At 33.9% G+C, this 22774-nt stretch overlaps 2 protein-coding genes across 2 annotated transcripts; both read left to right on the top strand.

The window, feature by feature from the left end:
* The first annotated feature begins 9404 nt into the window (after positions 1 to 9404).
* On the top strand, positions 9405 to 10118 carry LOC128546063 (uncharacterized). Its single transcript, XM_053518136.1, has one exon. The coding sequence runs from the start codon at positions 9405 to 9407 to the stop codon at positions 10116 to 10118; it is 714 nt and encodes a 237-aa protein (XP_053374111.1).
* Positions 10119 to 10391: 273 nt separating this feature from the next.
* On the top strand, positions 10392 to 14648 carry LOC123532717 (uncharacterized). Its single transcript, XM_053517534.1, has 3 exons — positions 10392 to 10538; positions 10936 to 11013; positions 11938 to 14648. The coding sequence occupies exon 3, from the start codon at positions 12060 to 12062 to the stop codon at positions 12717 to 12719; it is 660 nt and encodes a 219-aa protein (XP_053373509.1). The 5' UTR covers positions 10392 to 10538; positions 10936 to 11013; positions 11938 to 12059; the 3' UTR covers positions 12720 to 14648.
* Positions 14649 to 22774: the final 8126 nt, after the last annotated feature.

Here is a 22774-nt window from a genome sequence, read left to right as displayed (position 1 = left end):
ATAAACACATTACATTGCACAGAAATGTAAAAGTTCAATTCAGTAATGTTTTATTTTTGACAATCTAACTGGTCATCTAGACAGTAAACAAAGTACCTCCCTAGTCAAGCGGGTTTTCTCTGAGGGTTTTAGCCATGTGAGTCATCCAGCCTGCTTGCGGAAGGTCAGCGGTTCTATCAGGTGCCCACCTAGGCCCGAAATAATGTCCAGAAGGGTACATGAGTCTTCTTCAACAATTACAGATAGAAAGTTGCCATATATCTTGCACTGTGTCAATGTGACGTAAAACTTTAAACATATATGTACAACATAAGATTGGCTTCAAGAGCTGGGCCATGAAGTTTTGTGTTGTTCTAGGGTTTATGTCCCACCAAAACAATTTAAGAATATGGCAGTTGGTAAAGGAAGGCTCAGGCGCCCGCCATTATAGGCATGGGCAGATGCCTGGGTAGAACCATTAATCTTAGGTAAACCAGCTGTATTGCCACTTACCTAAAAGGATTTTACGTCTTTACGTCACTTAAAGGGATTCAACACCTCATAGGTGATGGTAAAGTGATTTGAAAGTCAACGTCTAACTTTAAATTGTAAAGGAATGCCTTTTAGCCATGCAGTCATGCATTGCTCTGAGAATGCCCCATTTATTAAAAGTATAACACTACTAAATGAGCATTTGAGAATGATAATAACAATGTATCCTTAAATTACATCCTGGTATTTCCTATTTATTTTATTCAAGTTAAAAGCTTTAGAATATAGCACTGTATATCATAACTGCAGCTGACTTATTTAGCTCCAAAATGGAAAAATAGGTATAGTGTGAATGTTCATTCTAAACTATCTGGATAGATCTCTCACATTTTGTAATTACCTCCCTTTTTATTAAACCAAAGAGATCAATACTGATAATAACACACATAGTTTACCTTGTTTATTTAATGTAATACCAGAAGGTAGATACGATCGCTTTGCTGATAATTGAATAATTTCAATAATATAGGATGCCAAGAGCAAATGCACATTTAGGCTTTTTAACTCCCTTTACTTTGTCTTTATCATGTAATCGATATGCTTTATTGTAAAGATTTACTTAAAAGATATACAATATGGTTGATATAGACATATTTGTATAAAGGAATATCTTTTGTTTATGTAATATCTGTATTTTAAAGATATTGCAAATTATACTAAATTTATAAAATTACAAGCGATTACCTCCTTAGCACAAATAACTCCATTTAAAAGCACAAGATTAGAATTATGTTCATTTAATTGTTTAATACACTTAGCATTATTAACTACAAAGTGCATACGTACATTTTAAAGAAATTATTTGTAAAAAATGTAAATAGAATAATTTGAGGCGGCCATTTTGAAATCAAGATGGCCGCCAAAATAATGATAATAAAAATGTTACCAATGGATTTTAAGAGGCTGGGTTTTTAAACTTTAAAAAAGGAACACAACTTCATAAAATATAGCAAAAAACAAAAAAAAAAAAAAAAAAAAAAAAAAAAAAAAAAACAAACTCATATTTTTAGACAATTCGGCACAGACTATATCGAAAAGTGTAAAAATACTGTTTTATAAACGATAGTAATCGCCAGACGTTTGACTTATCATACACGGTTCCCGCAACGTTTTATACTTTATCTATGTAATAGGATTCATTGTCGGTGAGTTCAGAAAATACAGAGAATGTATTCTCAACAAATGTTAAATATATTTATATTAAATATCAGATGTCTTTCAGTCAGAGGTTTAAGTGTTTAATACCCCCCCACCCCACCACCAAGGCATTTTATCGGCATTTTATTGTAGCTAAGGTTTTGAGCGCTACGGCACAGCATGGTATTTCAGAGTCAGCGCAAATTTGTTCTGGCCACTGATTTCAAATAACATATTTATTATCGCTGCGGGTTCAACACCTCGCTTGGGGTGTAGATATAGCCCCCTAATCGGCCGGGATAATCGGTACTTTTACCCACGTGACCGCTCGTGCCTCAAACTATGCACGTGGGGGAACCAAGGGTCTTCGTCCGTCATCAGATAGACGGATAAATCGCCCTTATATAAATTTTGTGACAGTGTGTCTCTAAACCTAAAACAATGAAAATCAAAGCACTGAGAGGTCTGATGTGGGTAGCGGGTGACAGCTTCTGGTAATGGGCATGAACAGTTAGCTTAAGTTTGGTGATTCTAGTTAAACTACTTTTGATTAATTAGCATTTTCAACCTTTCTTTTACCAAATCAAGGGGTAAACTCTGCTTTTACTCTGTAAAAGGGGATAAAATAATATATGAACAAAGCTCGTGTGCTTTTTGAAAATTTTGTGATGTTTGGTTAATTTTGCTCAAAATCTTTTTTGAATTATAAGCATTTTTTAACAAATCAATGGGAAACACCCTGCTTTTAGGGGAATAACAGTAAATGTGAGCAAAGGTCATGGACTAATTGATAACTATGTGTTGTTTGGAGATTCTAGTTATAACAAGAGCTTGTAGAACACTTGCATGAATTAACTGACAAGGAACAGAAATTATTTGGTCACTGCCTTCTGGACATTTAGAGTATTGACCTTAAATCAATAATCATGGGTCATTTACCAGTCTTAAATGACCTCCGTATCAAATGTGATCTTAGACCAAAGCATACTCTAGTTTTCTGGCAAAAAGAGTTCTATTGTCAATGTTGAACTCAAAATCAATAAGGGTCATTTGCTGGTCATGGCAAATCTCTCTCTCATAATCCTAGGCCCAAGCGTCCTCCAGTTATCATCCGGAAACTGATTTGTCTACAGAACGACCAACATCCATCATCAAACATGATATTTACAATATACCCCTCCTCCTTCGAATGAGGGCAATTAGATTTCAAATTAGAAGATGCCAATGTCTCCATAGTCCCCCAATGCATAGTCGTAATAGGAAAGAAGTCAATAGAGGATAGGAGCGAAAGACAAAGAGACACTAATGTTTGGCTGCAATAGAGATCATCTACTTGGCATGTCCAATCACCCTATGAAGTTACAAAATTCTGGGTCAAATGGTTCTCAAGTAAACCGTTTTCCATGTTCAGGCCCCTGTGACCTTGGTCTTTGATCGAGTCACTCAAAAATTAACAGGGGTCATCTACTCTGCATGTCCAATCAATCATCCTATGAAGTTTCAACATTCTGGGTCAATTGATTCTAAAGTTATTGATCCAGAAAGAGTTTTTCCATCTTAATGTCTCTGTGACCTTTCCCTTAAGTCAAGTGACCCCAGAACATTAAGGGTCTTTGACTTTGTAATTCCTATCATCGTGATTGAAGGTTCTGGGTTAAATGATTCTAAAGTTATTGGTTGGAAACTGTTTTCAAAGTTCTGGTTCCTGTGACCTTAACTTTTGATCAAGTGATTCAAAAATCAATAGGGGTCATCTACTCTACATGTCCAATCATCCTATGAAGTTTCAACATTCTGGGTCAAGTGGTCCTCAAGTTAAGATCGGAAACGGGTTTCCATGTTCAGGCCCCTGTGACATTGACAGGTTTTTTTTTAAAAAAAAATTTTCAAGTGAGATCGCATTCAATCATTTTCCAGCTGTATATTAATATAATATGCCTCATAATCATGACATGTTTTAGTGTTGTTATATTTTCTGGTCATTTTGAGATCATGGAGTCCATTCAACATATGTGTAATAGCGTTCTGCTAAAGCCGGTGCTAGGGGGCGTAAGAGGTGTTGCACATTTCATTACCTCTTATGAACAGACTCAATCTAACCGAGTCTGCTATTATTATTCTTCTTGGTTGCATACTATGCTTCCAAAGGATCTTTTTACAAATTCTATTTTCAAATTCAAATACTGAAAATTGAAATTTTTCTTACTTAGTTTGAATGATCTCAAATGATTTCACTGCAGTCTTCCGAATCCCGCTATTGTATAATTATCCGAGAAGAAATCGTACGCCAGAAAGTGAATATTTCGGGACGAAAACACCTCAAATCTACCGGCGATTAAAAGGCGACTTTGTTAAAAATAATGTTTCTTTCCAATTAATTATACCCTTTAATGATATGTCAATCACAAACACCAGCTGGAATGTAATATTAAATCAAATTGAAGTGCATACGTTCGTATTTTCGGGAAACAAGTACGCCCCCTCCATTACGGCTGCAATTATTTTCCTAAGTCGTGCAAATAAAAATTATTTACGTAAATATTATGAAAGGATCGTATCTTTCTCTATGAAAAATAAATAGGATAACACCTCTTCTGTTGATTTCATGCAATATATTTTTCCATAAACCAATTTCTATGCTACAAAGTTCAACAGCTACACGGGTGCAATGTTATCCGAAAATAGAACGCACGCCGTGCTAGTTTGATGTTTTCTGATCATGTGACCAAAAGAAGCTCTTTGGTGTTGTCATTAGTAATAAAATTTCGATTAACTTTTCCAGCAGGAACTGAGTTTTTATTTAAAACGTTTACAAAAACGCAACTTGGTTTTAATACCGATTATAGGTCTACGCGGATGGTGCTGAAGTATTATACTATTTTTGGTTGCGGGTTTATCCCGCTACCAAAGTTACAAGTGTATTTCTGACAATCGTATAGCTTCTTTATTTGATTTCAAATCACATCCAAGGATGTTCATGTGCTACACAAAGTAGTCCCATTCATGAATAATGCGGATGAATTATCAAGATCAAGTAGTTCTTACTCAACACTGACCATTTAGATTATACAAGATCTATCAATGATAAGGTATTCCAGCCCATGGTTACATCACTGACTTCCAGCTGGCAATTTAGATAAGTTCATGTAAGGTCAGGCAGAGTTAATCTTAGATATGAGGCGTATTTGTATTTGTTTCTCATACATGTATATTTATAGATTGGCATTTAAACAGAAAATAAATCTAGCAAAACCCGGCTTTGATTTAGGTTATTTATAGTTTATTTTGGTCACATTATGAAGAATTGTTTTTGTCATGTGATCAAAGCAAGCATGCTCATTTTCATACGCGTCGTTTTTGTTATAAAATATAGATTACGACAAATTTGTACTTAAGCAGTGCATTTTTTGATAAAATTGAATCTCAGAAGCTTTCTGAAAGTTAAACAGACTTGAATTACGTAAAATTTATGGAGGACATGGAACTACTTGTTCTTCGGTTTCGGATAAGCGTTTTGACCGTAAATTTGTGGTATGGTTAATCTGTGGTCACGCTTCGCTGCCCACAAAAACTAAAATAGAAAGTAACTGTTATTCGTACGTTATGCTCCAAACCGAAAGTAAAAGTAGATCTAGATACAGTTTTAGCATCTAGTAAAACTTTTCATTATCTTTTATTTCATAATTGTGTCCATTTTCTTTATGTAGAGCAAGAGTTCAATCATTCCGAAATTTCGTAAAGAAAAGTATGGATGCATGATAATTGGTAATTTAGTTACAAATCAGAAAACTACAATATTTTTTCAAAGGGTCTAAGTTAATGCCTTGGCGTGGTGATTGTTTCTTTCTGGTTTTGCGTTTTGCTTAATTTAGATATAATTTTCATACTACATACGATTATAACACGATAATTGTTAGATAACATCTCCAACCAATCATTTAAAGATGATATTATAGTTTCATTAAAAATGTCCGCCAGTTGCGAAAGTCAGAGTCGTGGAATTCAGAGTCGTGGAATTCAGACTGGTGACATGCTTTATGGATTTCAGACATTGCTGAAACGATTAGTATAGATCGTAATTATTTCTTTAAACAATTTCATGTCGCACGGGCTCTAATTAAACATACTATGATATATCATGCATAAACATTTGTTTCTTAAAGCGACTAACTCACACATCGTGGTGTGATATTTTAAAAAGTCAAACGTTGCCTATATTTTCGCTTTTATGTCGCATATTTGATGTTCTTATAACGTATTGTTTTCCTAATAAATCAAAAATAAAAACATTCGTCTACTTTTTCTGATAAGGGTTTCCCGGTTTATAAATAACGAAATTCCGTTCAGCGAGCACTCTGCAAACATCACGTGACAGTGAGAGAAAATAACACCAAACATGATAATCAATAGAGCGCACACGTATAGGTATCGCACAGTATTATGGCGTTTTGAAATGTAAACAAACAAAACAATAACATTAAGTGAAGTCAGTACACTACGTTTACGTTGCAGTCAGTGATTCCTCGTTGCCGAGCGGTTACGGTATTCGTATTATACTTTTTTGAGTTCGATTCCCAGACCCGTAAAATTTACTTTTTTAAAAAACTGTATTTAATTTCGTTTTTTCAGTACGATTCAACGAAGACAAAACGAGTTAGTGAATCTAGTTCTAACTTGTTCACTAACTTATATATGTCACTATTGACACTTAATTATGTTTAATTAAAACACTGTAATGACGTCATTCCTTTGTACTCGCAGTACTGTATTTTTAATATTGGACTGCTTTCAATGGGACTCAGTACTGTATTTTCCACGTGGAGTCCAAGTCCAATTTTTGTTTAATACTGGATTGTTTATTTGATATTGGACTGCACGAGGAAAACGATTAATATACACATACAATTTACTCGTGTAGTCCAATATTTAACAATAGCTAGATTCCATACAAATACATTACTGTAACCCACTGAAAGCAGTCCAATATTATAACACAGTACTGATAATAAAAAAGAAAATTAATATCAAAACAAAGTTCCATGTATGGATGCCTAATCAATACGGAAGTAATCGCAAAATATTTAAAATAACATTCCATACAATATTTTTTTGCATGCGACGACTTAGTCTTACTCCCTAAACGACACCTTCCTAGAGCAACAACTTTCCTAGAAAAATATTGTTTAGGTTTTTATTTTTAAGAATTATGCAAGAATTTGATCATTCTCTTAAAAAATATCTTTTGATTCCATACCTCATGTTTTTATTTCGATGTAAATGAGATGTGAAACCAAAATTTGCAGTCCTGTTTGATAGTCGAGAGCGACTGTATAACTTCTTGATTCGCGACAGGAGAGCCTATAGCCATACAGTCCCAATCCTCTAAATAGATAAATTATTGAACGAAGATTGCATTAACTGCCTATTTGAAAAGAAAACAAAAGTGCAAAACTGTCACATAATACGCCCGTCATCGAACTTGGCCTCATTCAAAGGCCATAATCCAAGATTATCTGAGGCGATTTGGGTGGTTATCGAACTTCGCCGAGATATTATGCCCACAAACATTGTCAGCAAGTTTAGTGAAGATCGGATAAAAACTGTCTGACTTATAGAGCGGACAAGGCTAAATTCGCAGTTTTTCGAGTTATTCAAGGGCCATAATCCAAGAGTGCCTGGGGTGATTTGGGTAGTTATCGAACTTGGCCGAGATAATATGCCCACAAACATTGCCAGGAAGTTTGGTTAAGATCGAATGAAAACTGTTTGACTTATAGAGCGGACAAGGCTAAATTCTCACTTTTTTTGAGTAATTCAAGGGCCATAATCCAGGAGCGCCTGGAGCGATTTGGGTGATTATCAAACTCGGCCGAGATATTATGCCCACAAACATTGTCAGCAAGTTTGGTGAAGATCGGATGAAAACTGTTCGGCTTAGAAGCGGACATGCTTTGGACGCCGACAGACCGCTGCCACTGGTGTTCACATAATACGCCCCGGGCGTATAAAAAACATCTGTAAATAATAATGCTTTCGGATGGAATACTGAGATATAAGTAGCATCAACCACCATTTTTTGTTTGTTTTGATCATAAGATGAAAATAATGTTTTTTGGACTCTAATATGTGTATGAATGACACATGTATTCTGTTTTTGAAGGTAAAATTTACTGATAAAGTTTTATAGGGTGTTAAAGTTATGTCCTAGATTTTGACACGTAACAACTTTTTCAGTGTTTTGATGCAAAGTGTCTGCGGCTTATTGCATTTTTTCTGCAGCATGCATTTGATTTATTTTAATATGATTTATTTATCTATTTAAACGGAAGATTTCCCTAATTGCTGTAGAGATATTACGCAGCCATTCAGTAAAAATGACATTTTAGCCCCATTAAAATACATGGTACTTTCACATTTGTAAGAAGTGTATAATTTCCAATCTGCATGTTTTTTTTTGTCTTAAGAATCATACAGCATTTAAAATACTCTCAATGCAACACAATAAGCAGATAAGCTGGGTTTGAAAAGCGATTTTTTTTGTGGACACATTTTTTGGAAATCCTGACTTAAGGGTTTGCAAGAGTTATCTTTTCTGTGGTTATTGCTAATATATGTGAAAAATATATTGAATAAATTCAAAGTGAATGATATAAAATATATTTATCAGTACTCCAGTTTGAACTACTTTAAATATATTTCCCCTTAGGGTGCTTCAGTCACTGTCACCCTTTGCGATAATAACTAAATTAGAGTAAATAAACAGTGATAAAATTCATATTGAAACCAAGTTTTCCTTAGTTTTTAGCTTCCGCCTCGCTATGCGCCGTGTATCAACCAGTTAATTGAAACGAAAATAATATCATTTAGTATTGTTTGGACTTACCAGTAGCTGTATCCGATAATATATTGAAAGCGTCTGTTCTGTAAGTCTTCTTGCACTAAATTTGAAGATTTTCGGGCATATTCATGTACAACCCAGCAAAAACTGTCATTGAACTAATAAATCACAACAGTATATTGCCAGGCAGGTAAACAAATAGCCTATTTTCTCATTTAGAGCTCTGCAGCAGTCAATTTTCTCCAACTACACTTTCAACAAGCACTTTACTCTTGCCATTAATTAAAATAAATCCAGCATTTGTTTCCTCGCTCCGCCACTCGTGAGAATACTACTTCCGAAGCTCACTCGATGAAATAAAATAGCTTATTCCGTACATGAATTACACAACTAACAGTACCACGAGAATCTCGGGCTAACGAAAGTCTAATATTACGAAAGCGAGAAACACGAGAAAAGCACAATCGTGCATTATGAGAAAAAACGTGCGTATAATGGTCATGAGGATCTACGGAGTATTTTATAATCAGTCATCAACTGTTATTAAATGCGATAAAGTAAATAAAACCGAATTAATTGATGAATATTTTACGTCAATGGTTTATACGTACTTCTTTATTGGTCATGTCACAAAAACAGTGTTTTAAGTAAGATATAAGCCTCAAAGGATCCAATATGTAAAATACTAACGCGCTTCGGACAGTCCAGTATTTTATGAGCAAATTATTGTATGATATTTAAGCCATATTCAGCTTATTGTAATTATCTCAAATGTAGGCGGAGATAAATAGACTGAAGTCGATTACAAATTTGTGAACGTAGACGTTTCTTTACGTATGATTGTATATAGCGGACAGTATCTAAATGTTGTTTAACTGTTATTGCAGGTTTACAAAGTATGACGGAAACAGAGGGAAATAATCGCTGTTGTAAGATCTTCAGAAAGATTCAAGCCAAAAGTATCGAGGTAGATGATATTGGTAGAGCAAAATCCTTTCGAATATGCAGTTTACAAAGGCCACACATGCGCTCCTTTCATACGTCTTGGTTCTGCTTCTTTATTGCTTTTACAGCATGGTTTGGTATTCAGCCACTTATACCAACGATAAGAAAGGAACTAGGTCTCTCTAAAAAAGAAGTTGCACGATCCGGTATTGCTAGTATTTCGGCAACAATCGCTGTTCGTATCGTTGTTGGTCCATTGTGTGACAAATTTGGTCCAAAGCGAGTGATGTCTGGTTTGCTGATCGTAGGTGCCATCCCTCTTGCATTTTGCGGTTTGATAAGAGATGGGACTGGTCTTATCATAGTTCGACTTTGTGTCGGTATTCTTGGAGGAGCATTTATACCTTGCCAGTTCTGGACATCTGCCACGTTCAATGTGAAGATTGTTGGTACTGCCAATGCTTTAGTTGGAGGCTGGGGTAATCTCGGAGGAGGGTTCACTTTTATCATAATGCCTGCCCTATTTGAACTGGTCAAGCTATGCGGGGCGAATGAATTCCTCGCTTGGAAAATTGCTCTCGTTATTCCAGCCTTTATTGTTATTGGGTTTGGTCAGTATAATGTTTATATATATTTCACTTCAAACTGTGATGCACTTATATTATAAACAAATGTAACTTTAGAAATAGATAACATCTAATCTATTTATTAGCTGTAAACCAAACCAATAGAATTTGTCGGCAAATATATCCTACTATGTGTTAAAATGGCTTAAAATGTTATTAAAGCAAACAAATATTTTCTACTCTGTTTATTCTTATTCGAACACAAACTTTATTAATAAATGATACAGTTCATTTTGTACTCTAACGGTGTTATATATTCTTTAGGAATACTTATTCGATGGACCTCAGATGATTGTCCACAAGGTAACTGGTCCCTGAGGCAGTTTTCCAACAAGGACATCTTTGGTTCAAAGAGGGCAAAGTATGTCGAGGGTCTTGTATAGATGACAAAGACGTTAAGAATGCAGTTGAAGCTAAAAAGGAAGGGATTGATAACACAGCGTTTGAACTAAATGAAAAAGGCGAGTTCGATATTCGGCTAAGCCTATCCTGGTATATTTTCGTCTCCATATATTCATTTCTGTCAGAGCGTCGATCAATCTAACATATTTTTATATGATAAGTAAAGGTAAAGCATGCATAAATGTTGTTAAACTAGAAACCGATGTAAGTTAAAAAATACTGTACAGAGTATATCGTTATTTATCCTACCACTATGCATTTATCAGGCCGATATCTGCCTGCCGTGTAAACTTGAGGTTTATTCAGTCAATGCAGGTTTATACCGTCAATGCAACTATTTCTCGGAAGCCTCTGGTAGATAAACCTTTCTCCAACTCGATGGATAAACTTGAGTTAAGAAAGACAGTAACCTAATATTCTCTATATCTATTTTTCACTTTTTGAAAATATTTTCAGTGACACACACAATTTCTGCCAATGACAAAACAGATAATAACATTCAATGTGTACAAGATACCGGTAACCCAAAAAGCAGTAAGTTAATACTTATCTTTATAATTCATAACATAACATCTTTTTCGTTTGATGAGTTAATGCACTTTAATGATTGAATGAATACACGTTTAGAAGACATGCTCCTTTGACTACTTCAAGTGCTTAAAATGGTTTTAATATGGTAAGTATATTTACTGAATACAGAGATTTAATAGCCATTGTCATATTGAACGTTTAAGTGATAAAATATGTAAACAACGAATATGATATCAGAAATAGAAGTCTTGAATTCGAACACCAGTCCAAATCATATCCTGACATGACATTGCAACACCTATTCTTTTTTCATATAAATATTATTCCGAATAGATGTTTGCATTTGTTTCACATAATCCGTACTCTTTGCATTGGAAAAGCACACAGTGTGAAAACATACCCTAAGAGCAACATATGGTTTAAATATGATACTGGAGTTAAAAGCCCGGTCTTATCCAGTTAAAGTAAAACGTACCGTGGCATAATTCCGCATGCAATATGCTCGATTCACAGAGTCGAAGAAATTATGTATGATACCTATAATTATCATAATAATTTCAAAGTCGCTTTGATTGTAAGATACACATATTAACATAAGTATGATACTGATATCAAATCTTATTTGGCTAAATTTGAGAAGCGAATAATAAGTAAGTGTATGTATTAAACATGCTTAAAAACGTTGATGAACTACTTTCAAATAAACTTAATTAAGACGTTTCATGTTGCTACCAATAACTGATGTGAATGATAAAACAGCAATTACTGATTTTCCAGCAAAGAACTCATATAGATGACTTATCATATGCGGTTATTCTAATATTAATATGTTATACATTCATTATTACTGGCTACAGGCTACACGGAAAATGCCTAAACAACATTATATGCCATATAATACTTTTGTAAATGCAATTCTTTTGGCAGATACAGAAAATAGTGGTGGAGAGCATAGCTACGGGAAACACATCTGGTTAATAATAACGGTTGCAGTACTTGTCATCCAATACGGTCTTTGCTTTGGTGTTGAAATCGCCGTGAACACGGTCATGAACTTGTACTTTTTGTACCAATTTGAGAAGGAAGGGTGCGCAGAAGGATTACACGACGGTATGCAAACCAATAGCACCACAAATATGACCAGCACCACAGTCCATGCACCGTCAGATGATCCAAATCCATGCAGTATTCTATCGCAGAACTCTGCAAGTCTAATCGCTTCTCTCTTTGGTTTAATAAATTTATTTGCAAGAGCTCTTGGTGGAATATTTTCCGATTCAATGAGGAAGTACTTACAAATCCCTGGTCGGCTATTGGCGCATACTATATGTATGACAGGAGAAGGTGTATTGCTGATTATATTCAGCCGAATGGAGACAATACCTACAGCAATTATAGCTATGGTTGCTTTCAGTCTATTTGTTCAGATGTCTGAAGGTTCTACTTTCGCCATTGTTCCATACATTCATCCACAACGTGTTGGTCTTGTTGCCGGATTCATAGGTGCTGGAGGGAACGCAGGTGCATTGATTTGGAACACGATATGGTTGAATCTGGTTGATACTGATCCTAGTCAGTGGTTTTTATTTTTAGGTATATTTGTTCTTTGTGGCAATGTGTTGACATTGATTATTCAAGTGCAGAGAAAGCGAATCTGGAGTATCTTCAGTAGATGCTGTTATCACAAACAATGGGTGATCCAGAATTAATGATACTGTTATCATATATCTTTTACTTATAAACATTTGAGATGATTGTTTGTATCAATAAACTTCAATTTATTGCCCAACCATTAAACTGTTTGAATTTGTTAGACTAATGGGAAATCATTATTTGCGTTTCTGTAGCGACCCTTGTTTGGTAGAGCAGTGAACCTGGATAAAAAAGGTCCGGTATGTTCTGTTTCTAATGTTGAATTTAGGCGCCGCAGTCCATTATGTTTTTCTGACTTTTGATACTTGTATGTCATCTTACAAAATATCAGCGACTTTACTATTTCTTTTTGCAAAAGACTTGAATAAGGAAGTTATCAAATCTTGCTGAAAAGGCGTCATCAGAATCACATTTGTGCTAATTTTAAATTATGCTACCAACTTGGATACGGTAGTTTGCTAATACTGATAATACGTGCAGACATATACAGAAGGGGAAAACATGGTTAGTTTTTTAATGACAGCGGCGATTTAGAAATAATTACAGGTGGTGCCATATGCTGTGCGAAACTGGATAAAGTTATGCGGCAATGCTCAATTACTGGATTGCGAGTCACGAGAAATATATATCTTGTAAGGGTGCTTATGAAGAGATCTTGCCATGTGCCGCACCTAAAAAGGTACGAAGGTAGTAATTTGCCGGATATGCTTCCCTGGCCCACTCGAATGTAGTCCATACCAGTATATAGTGCCATTTTCCCGCCTGGTAGAAGCCATTTGCTTGCCAGATATAAGCATTACTGATGCTTAATTGTAAAAAGAAATTTCTGCGGATCATTTGAAGCTACGTCACTTGCCTCTTAATTAATGTGTTAGCTGGTGAAAGTAAGTATTTCCTGATGTCTACCTTAGCAATATTTATATGCTTTCCGTTTCGGGGAGATTTAATGTTGGCGTAAATAAAGCTATTACATAATTTTGGAATAACACTAGTGTAGGAAAGTTTTCACGTTGACGTCATTTTAAGCATCGGAGATGGTGGTCGATTTGACTTGGTCTGTAATAGGTATACAAAGAAGATTTTTTTATGTTTCAGCAGTTAAAGCTAACATGTGCTTACATTTGTGTCTTTCTGCATTTATTAAACTCGTTGAATAAAATTGATAAAATGCACGACAGAGCATTGCATTTTATAACTTTATTCAACGAGTTAAATGAATTCAATATAAAAGGCACTCATGTATAATCCTCTATGTCTGAGAGCAATCAAATTCTTTCTGAAGGCGCTTGGAAATATATGATTTTTCTGTTTGGCAGAAAATTGATTATTGAGAAATCATGTAATTTTGTGGACCCAAAATTTCATGGTTTTTGCCTAAAAGGATATTTTTGTGTGGATACGAGTTCACGTATTTTCACCTTTGAACTTAAAATGGATGGAAATTTTACTACTTCGATGGGATTTCATGGATTGACACAAACACGATATCCACAAAATAGTAAGTCTGTCACTAGTATTATAATATATAAAATGGAAACATTTTAATTAGCTGTACTTCTTAGTATTCTACTTTAAAATAAGCATAAACAATAAAAAAGTCAATAGTAATATATGTTTTTTATTTCAAAATAGTTATTAATTACCAGCAAGTAAAAGGCAAGTTATGAAGAAACAATGACAGAAATGTCTTATTCTTATAGTTATTACTCATGTTACAAACACTGTCATAAAACAAACATTTTAATTTTTAAAAAAATCATGAAATTTTGAGATAATATTTTTGAATACATACCACTTTATAATATTCAAGTTATCTGAAACACTTTTCCAAATTTAGCTCTTTTTTAAAGTACTATTGTAGAAAAAAGAATTAAATGCATATGTTGCCATGGTAACATAATTTAAGAATGTTTTCATAGAAAATGTGAAGGACTTTAGCCAGCTAGATCTTTGCACTTTGAGTGAATATCTAAATATTCTTTGTATTGTAAAAGAAGATTCATTTATTTAAAAATAGCCAGTGATTACCAATAAGTGAAAACACAAACTGAAGAAACAACCACTGAAATAGTTTATTCTTGTGGCTATTACCCGTGTTGCGAAATCTGTCATAAAACCAAACATTTTATATCTTTTCACATATAATTTTCAAATTTTACTTTCGAATACATATACTTCATTATATTTAACTTACAAGAAACATTATTTTAAATTAAGCTTTTATTTTTAAGTACTATTGTAGAAAACGCAATTTATTGCATATGTTTTTCCGTGGTAACGCAATTTGAATAATTCTTTCATAGAAAATATGAAAGATTTAAATTAACTGTATTTTTCTGTTTTAAGTTAGCATCACAAAAGTAAAGTTTCATAGTAATAGAAGGTTCTTTTTTCCCAAAGTAGTCATTTATTATCAGCATGTAAAAGACAAGTTATGAAGAAACAATGACAAATCTATCTTATTCTTATGGTTATTACCCATGTTACAAAACTGTCATAAAACAAAACATTCTTAATATTTTCATGGGAAATACATTTTTTTGTAAAAAAGCCTTAAAATATTTTACTTTTTAAAATCCTTATTTCAGGCTAACATGTTTTTTTTTAAAAAAAAAGATTCATAGAAAAGGGATTTTAATATATTTGTTGCCATGGTAACACAATTTTAGAAATATTTTTTTAGAAATTGTTGTAGATTTTAATTGATTATCATTTTGTGTATTAAGAAGGGATCTTACTTACATCATGCAATTGCAACAAAAAATAAATTTATTTCAGAATTTTTAGCCATTACCAGTATGTGAGAAATAAACTAGAAAGAAAGGATAACTGAAATGTACTGTTTTTATTTTTAATATCTATGTTACAAAATCTGTCATAAAATTGACAATTGTGAAGATTTTCATCTGAAATTTTCAGGATTTATTTCTGAATGAAAATACTTTCTAAATATGCAAAAACCTGAAAATGTCAAAATTCCTCATCTGGACCCATTTTCTCAATCATGGTCACATATAATGGTATCATGCACTAAATGTGAACTATTAAGGAGTAGGGGTACTAATTGATCAGACATTTTCAGACATGCGAAATAATATAGAAAAGAAACATTCCTAAGTATAGTATGGAACATTTCATGATATATGATGTCATAAACACATTAACTGCGAGTAATTTTGCCGTTTTAAATATTCCCGACTGATTTTAGATTATGTCAAATGGGCTGTACTTTTTGCTATATAATGGTTATTTCTTTTGCAGAATTTCAACCATAACTTTCTCTTTGCTAGAAAAGTTACGATAAAGGTATGACGGTGATGCTTCCTTTGGTGGCAGTGCTCCTTCCAGTTGTTTCAGTTGAAGGTATAACAGGTTGCTGGGAAGATCCTGTGAACACTTTCACAACACCCACTCTTGTTACATCTGCAAGTTTAACGGTTAAATGAGAGCGCGTTAAATTTCGGTCTAACCTCAGTCAAAATCTCAGTGTCGTGAAATTTTGGAAATAAAACAAAGCCTGCTTAACTGTTTGTGTTTTTTTTAAGTAAATGCAATCGTCATAAAGGCTTTAAAACTGTGAAAAGCACCAGATTAATGATTATATGGCTCATTTTAGTGGTAACAATAATATCAACAGTCACCAGAGGAATTTTGATGCTATGAGTACTGCAGTGGTACTATACAGCTTGCAAATATTCTTACATAAGTATTTCTTGTACAACAAAAATAAAGCGAACATTGCATTCATAAGCAAATAAAGCGAGTCTAAATCCTATTCAACTGTTGAAGTAAACGTATGTAAGTAGACATGATATACTGATTGACCATATATGGTATTCATATCATTTAAATGCCCTAAAGTACTGCAAATGATGTTTGTAAATGTAATTGTTTTATTAAAAAAAGAAATTAAAGCACTATCATGTAAGCTACTCGCGGCCCTATACTGTTTCATCCACTAGGTTCGTGAAAGGGCATTTTGTCATCAATTGCATTGATCCAGAATGTAGCATAAACCGAAGAGATGTATGAAATAGTAGCGCAAGTCTTAAAACCAAAGCTTTGTGCCACTGTGATCATTAAATACAGGAATCACTTAATATATTTTTCCATAGACAGTTTAATTATTGCTGATTCTTATAAAGAAAACTTTATTACAAATTATTTTATCTCAACAGACTTTGTAAGTCTATGTCGGGTGGGGAATAATGAAAAATGATTGTGATAAAATCGGAGAAATATAAAATGAGCTGATTTATATTGAACCAATGATACATATTTTATCTTGTTCATGGTAAAATGCGTCAACACAATTTAACGTAACGTTTACTTATTATAATATATATAATCAGACATCTTTTTATGTAGTTTTGACATGCTTCAAATGTTGACAACGCCATTTCGTTTAACATTGCAGAGAGAAGGACATATTGAATGAAATACTGTCATTCAACATCAGATATTCTGTCACTTCAAGATTCCTGCGGATATGCATGTACCAACTTCCGTAGTTGTCGTTTCATGGATATTGGATGTTTCAAGTGAAATGCTCCTTCGCTCCTCCTTCGTACTGAGACATAACCCAGCATAAAGGTGTTATTCAACCAACTAAACATCTAGTTATTACAGTTCTGAATGCAAATGTTAATTCTTTAGAGCAGTCACAAAAATGCACATAATATGAAAAGCATATCTTGATTACAATTGGATTAAATTATTATTTTATGACATAATTTGATTTGTTCTTACAGTTATTCCATTTCGTCATTTCTTTTGACTTGCAAAATAAAAACTTCGAATTTGCTGATTTGGCACATGGGAACATCAGTTTAGTAATAAAACTGTAAATAAATATGCCATCTATTCGAAATTACAAGTATTCGAAAGAAAACTGTTTAGACACAGGATATGTTATGTCGTGTTTTACGCATTGCTTACATCTATATTGTTATATGCAAGCCATGCATCTCCGTACTATCGAAAAAAATACTCCTAGTTTATTACTGTACTACTTAAATTATTATTTACACAGTAAAAATGTTCTGAATATACATGTTTAAGTAAAGCTGCAATAACAACCGCATCCTGTTGTCAATTAGGCCTTAAGCTTAAGCACAAAGATTTGGCTCCTTAAGCCGGTGCTAGCGGACATGAGGGGAGGGGCTTGGGGTGAGGTTAGCACATTTCATTACCTGAATCTGCTTTTATTTTGCTGGGTTCCGTTCTTTACTTCACAAGGATCTTTTCGTTGATTTTGATAACTATCACAACAACAGTCTTCGCTGTGTGGCGGCTGTAAATGGTCTTACCGTTCTTGGACTCAGTGTTGTTATATTTTCTGGTTCTTTTGGAAAATGGAATGCATTCATGTTTGTAAAAGAGTTTCTCTTAAGCCGTCGCTAGTGGGTGTGAGAGGTGTTGCACATTTCATTACCTCTCACGAACAGACTCAATCAAACCGACTCTGCTGTTATATCCTTGGTTGCGTTCTATGCCTCCGAAGGATCTTTTCATATATTTTGTTATTCTTTAGTTGCCTGTCAAGTCGACATATTCTACCGATAATGTTAATTTTACTTTGACTTTATCTTTATAATTTATCAAATCTTAGCAAATGACTAGTATTTATTGCATTTAACCTAACTTCATTAAATTGTTATGCACCTGTAATTGGTAAGTGTTAAACTGGTACAGTAACTTTGGTAAGAGCTGGGTTATAAGTGAAGTAATTGTAACGTTTCCCTTTTATATATAACTTCTCAAATAACAAAAAGAAAGTTTTCGATTGAGTGAACATGAACATATTTGATAAAATTTCGTCTAAAATTTCAAGTTACAAAGACAATATGATCTTAAAACACAATGAAGGAGGACACAAACAAAGTTATGCGTGTTATATATGGACATGCCAATGTAAGCTACGAAAACATAGATGTTATGTAGGTATATATCGAGATTGTGAAGCTAATGGTCACTCGTATTGCATAGCGTTGAAATGTATTTTGCAAGTTATCCAAGTTAAACACACAGCAAAGGGTCTGATTTGGGATGTGAGACTTGCAGAAGTTTCATTTACAAGTTTCGTTCCAATGGTATCCAGATCATGAAGCTGGTTGATATGTATAGGGCGTGCGTAAGATGCTGCCCTGACACCATCTGAGATTACAGATATCAGATTAATTTGACCAGCCGCAACAAAAGTAACGATAAAAACATTGATATTTGATAGAGAACTGTGCATTCGCCTTGTATCCTTAACGCTTGCTAACCCTAAAGGTAATGCATTAATTACTATGACTTGCTTATACAGGTAATATACCACAGAGATAAACTACATCAAGTTGAGTACAATATTCGCACACTTTTGGAATTTTATCCATCTAAAATCTATATTGCGCAAGAGATCTAAACCAGAAATGAAAAAGAATCAAATTACTATGCAGAAAATGCAAGTGAAACCAAACTGTAGTCGGTAACGCACATAACATTGTAGTTCAAAAACTTCCCGAAACATGAAATTAGCAATCGTCGGTTTTCGTATTTTTGACAAGACGATCTTTCGGAACTATTTGGTAGAAAAAAGCATGTATACATATCGTTATATATTTGTAATTAATTCTTTAGATGAAACAAAATGCGCGAAAGTATATATTGGTTGAATCAATTTCCTTACTCTTCGCAAAGATGGTCGTGACCAAACAATTTATCTAAGGTATTTACACTTGATTTAAATGACCATCCTTTGTCAGATAAAATGGAGAAAAAGTAAAGCTACTGACATGCCCCTGCATGCTAAAATACTTTGTCTATGAAGTTATATGTGTTGTATATTGACATGGTTGTGGTGCGTTTGCTCAGTTACAGTGTATAATGTAGAAATGTATTCAGCAACTTTAGATTCTTACTATTTAAACACGCATCTGAAGTTCCGATTTGATATGTTAGTTTTACACCAACGAGAATTTCTTTCATTTTTGTATAATATTGCCGTTGTACTACCGCTTATCTAAGTTCAAATGCAAAGTGTTACGTACTGGTGTCAAGGGCGTGCCATAAGCTTACAAATCGCATCCATATCATTAAGTTTTCTGATTATTTTAAAGACTAGTGACCTGTGGTCCTGACACTGTTCGGGAGCCCAGATCACAGATTACCCGGTATATCGGATTACCTCATTGAAGTAAAGTTGCAAACATCGATGCTTGATGTTGAAAAATGATTCCGCCTTGTAGCCAAATTGTTAATCAGCTTTAAATCTAACGAATTAGTTGCTACATCCTACATCCTGTAGACTGTAAAGTTGCAAACATCGATGCTTGATGTTGAAAAAATAATTTCGCCTTGTTGCCAAATGGTTAATCAGCTTTAAATCTAACGAATTAGTAGCTACATCCTACATCCTGTAGACTGTAAAGTTGCAAACATCGATGCTTAATGTTGAAAAATAATTTCACATTGTAGCCAAATTGTTAATCAGCTTTAAATCTAACGAATTAGTTGCTACATCCTACATCCTGTAGACTGTAAAGTTGCAAACATCGATGCTTAATGTTGAAAAATAGACTATTATGTACATGCATGTTGCCGCAGTTTAGAGCAAGAAGAGTAATATTTTTATGCAGTGAAATGCAAGCGTAATTGTCAATAATGTCAAAGATAGGTTTAAACATCACTTCCATTGAGAAAATAGTCTGCAAAATAAAATTGTCAAGCGCCATCATCCGTATTTTTCAGCAAGTCGATCCTCTGAAAAGATTTTGAAAAACAAAACAATTGCAGATGTGTTACTAGTATTTACTATTGTAAAGATTCCATTGGATGAAAATATTTCATACAGAAAAATCAAATGGTTGAATCAATTTCCTTACTCATTATAGAGATATTCGGGATCTATACATTTCAATTTAGGTACTGAAGGTCGATGTAAATGACCATTAATCCTGAGAAAAAAATGACCAAAATAAGAAAAGGAATTCCTTTGGATGAAAATATTTTATGTAGAAGTTGAATGTTTTCATAGTTGAATCGATTTCCTCATACTTAATATAATATATAGATGGCCTTGACCTAAACATCTTTCAGGTACTGAAAGTCGATTTATGTGAGATAAAGTTGGCCAAAATCAAAGCTATAAAGCCGCTTTATGATCTTAAAACGCGTTTAACCCTTACCCTGCTAAATTTCTATAATGGACTGGTCCAACCTTCAATTTGGGCAGTACCATTTATTAATTGAAGGGGTATTCACTGAAAATTTACTGACTGAATAGCGAACAGTGCAGACCATGATCAGACTGCACGGATGTGCAGGCTGATCTTGGTCTGCACTGGTGGCAAAGGCAGAATCACTTGCCGCCAGCAGGCTAAAGGTTAAAGAGAACATAAACAAATTAGAATGTCACGTGCTGCCCCTGCACATTTGAAAATGTGTCTTAAATACTCAACGCCAGAGCATGTCCTAGAATTTGTATCTCACAAGTGCAGATAATGAATTTAAACACGCTCCAGCAGTTCTGATTTGACATGTTAGATATACGAAAGGTTCTGACACTGTTTGAGAGCCTATGTCAAAGGCTTTTTTGGCTTACCTCAATGAACATTAATATTGAAAAAGCAACAGTGATTTCGCGTTGAAGTCAAACTGTTAGCTATTTTTAAAGCTAATGAATTAATTACATACATGTTTAAAAACCTCCGCAAATTAGAAAGCGGTCCGCAAAATAAAATTGACAAGTGCAAAATTTCTTTCTGTTGACACATTCGTTCTTCTTAAAAGATTGGTTAAAAAATCAAATTTAGATATGTTATTTCTTAATTTTTGTAAGGATTTCTTTTGATGAAAAAAGTATTTAGAAGACTCAAAAACTTGAATCAATTTCCTGACTCATCATAGAGATGGTCGCGACGTAAACATTTTATTTAGGTACTGAGTTGAATGACCATCCTTCGTTAGAAAAATATAGCCAGAAGTAATATAAAAAAGTGTAGATATTTAATTTAAACACGTAGCAAAACTTCTGATTTAGTGAGTTTTATTTTTTAAAAATCGTTCATCGCTGTAACGGAAAGTTCTTTTATTTAGCATTCTTTCTTTCCATTGGACTACCGCATGTCTGAATTCAAATGCATATTGCTACATACTGTTGCCAAAGACGTGAATTTAGCTTTCCAATGGCATTCAGATCATGAAGTTTCCTGATTGTTGTAAAGCGTAGTGGTCTGTAGTCATGGCACCGTTCGGGAGCCAAGGACACAATTTTCAAAAGCTTACCTGTTTGAAACTAACGTTACATACACTGATATTTGATCTAGAAGAGCGATTTTGCCTTGTGGTCAAACCTAGTCAACTTTAATCCTAATGAATTAGTTACTTCATCGTACATCATATGATAATTTGACTTGACTGTACGGATAATATGCTAGAAAGATACACTGCTTTTTAGGTATTTTAAGACCTATATTGAGCCAGAAATATATTTACCTGCTCAGAACCAGAACATATTACTATGCAGGGAAATACAAGCCAAATTATAGACAGTGATGTATGTAAATGTGGTAACATTGCTTCAATGCAGTAAAGAGTCTACAAAAGGAAAATGGCAAGCGAATGTTTTCCTGTTTTTGTATTTTTGTCTAAGTCGTCTCTCTGAAAAAAATTGTTTGGAAAATTTCAAATGTACCTATATTATCGATTTCCGTTATTATATTTCTGAGGATTCCTTTGGATAAAAATATGTCGAAGTATCGAATGATGATTTCGATTTCCTGACTATATATAGAGATGGTCGTAACCCGAAGATTTACCTAATGTTTCTGAGTTAAATCACCATTTTTGCAAGATAAACATACCACATGTACTGCTACAAAGTCTTTACTAGGTCTTTAAACGCATTGAAAGAGGGCACAAACAAATTAGAATTACACGATTGTTGCCTATTTTATACCAAAGTAAGGAACGAAAATGTGTTTATAATGTTACATAGGTTTGTGCTTTTCGACATGGTGGTGCTTATGCTCAAACACAGTACATAACATAGAACTGCATCTTAGAAAGCGTTCCGCAAAATTAGATTTAAGCAAGCGCCAGGTTTCGTATTTTCTGTAAAGTCGAC

This window comes from Mercenaria mercenaria, chromosome 11 (genome assembly GCF_021730395.1).
Source record: "Mercenaria mercenaria strain notata chromosome 11, MADL_Memer_1, whole genome shotgun sequence".
NCBI classification, from domain to species: Eukaryota; Metazoa; Mollusca; class Bivalvia; order Venerida; family Veneridae; genus Mercenaria; species Mercenaria mercenaria.
The sequence above is the reverse complement of the archived record's forward strand: the minus strand, read 5'-3'. Positions and strand labels throughout refer to the sequence as shown.

What these genes read in the sequence shown, in the direction of transcription:
- LOC128546063 (XM_053518136.1), top strand. Translation starts at nt 9,405, where the DNA reads ATGACGGAAACAGAGGGAAATAATCGCTGTTGTAAGATCTTCAGAAAG.
- LOC123532717 (XM_053517534.1), top strand. Translation starts at nt 12,060, where the DNA reads ATGAACTTGTACTTTTTGTACCAATTTGAGAAGGAAGGGTGCGCAGAA.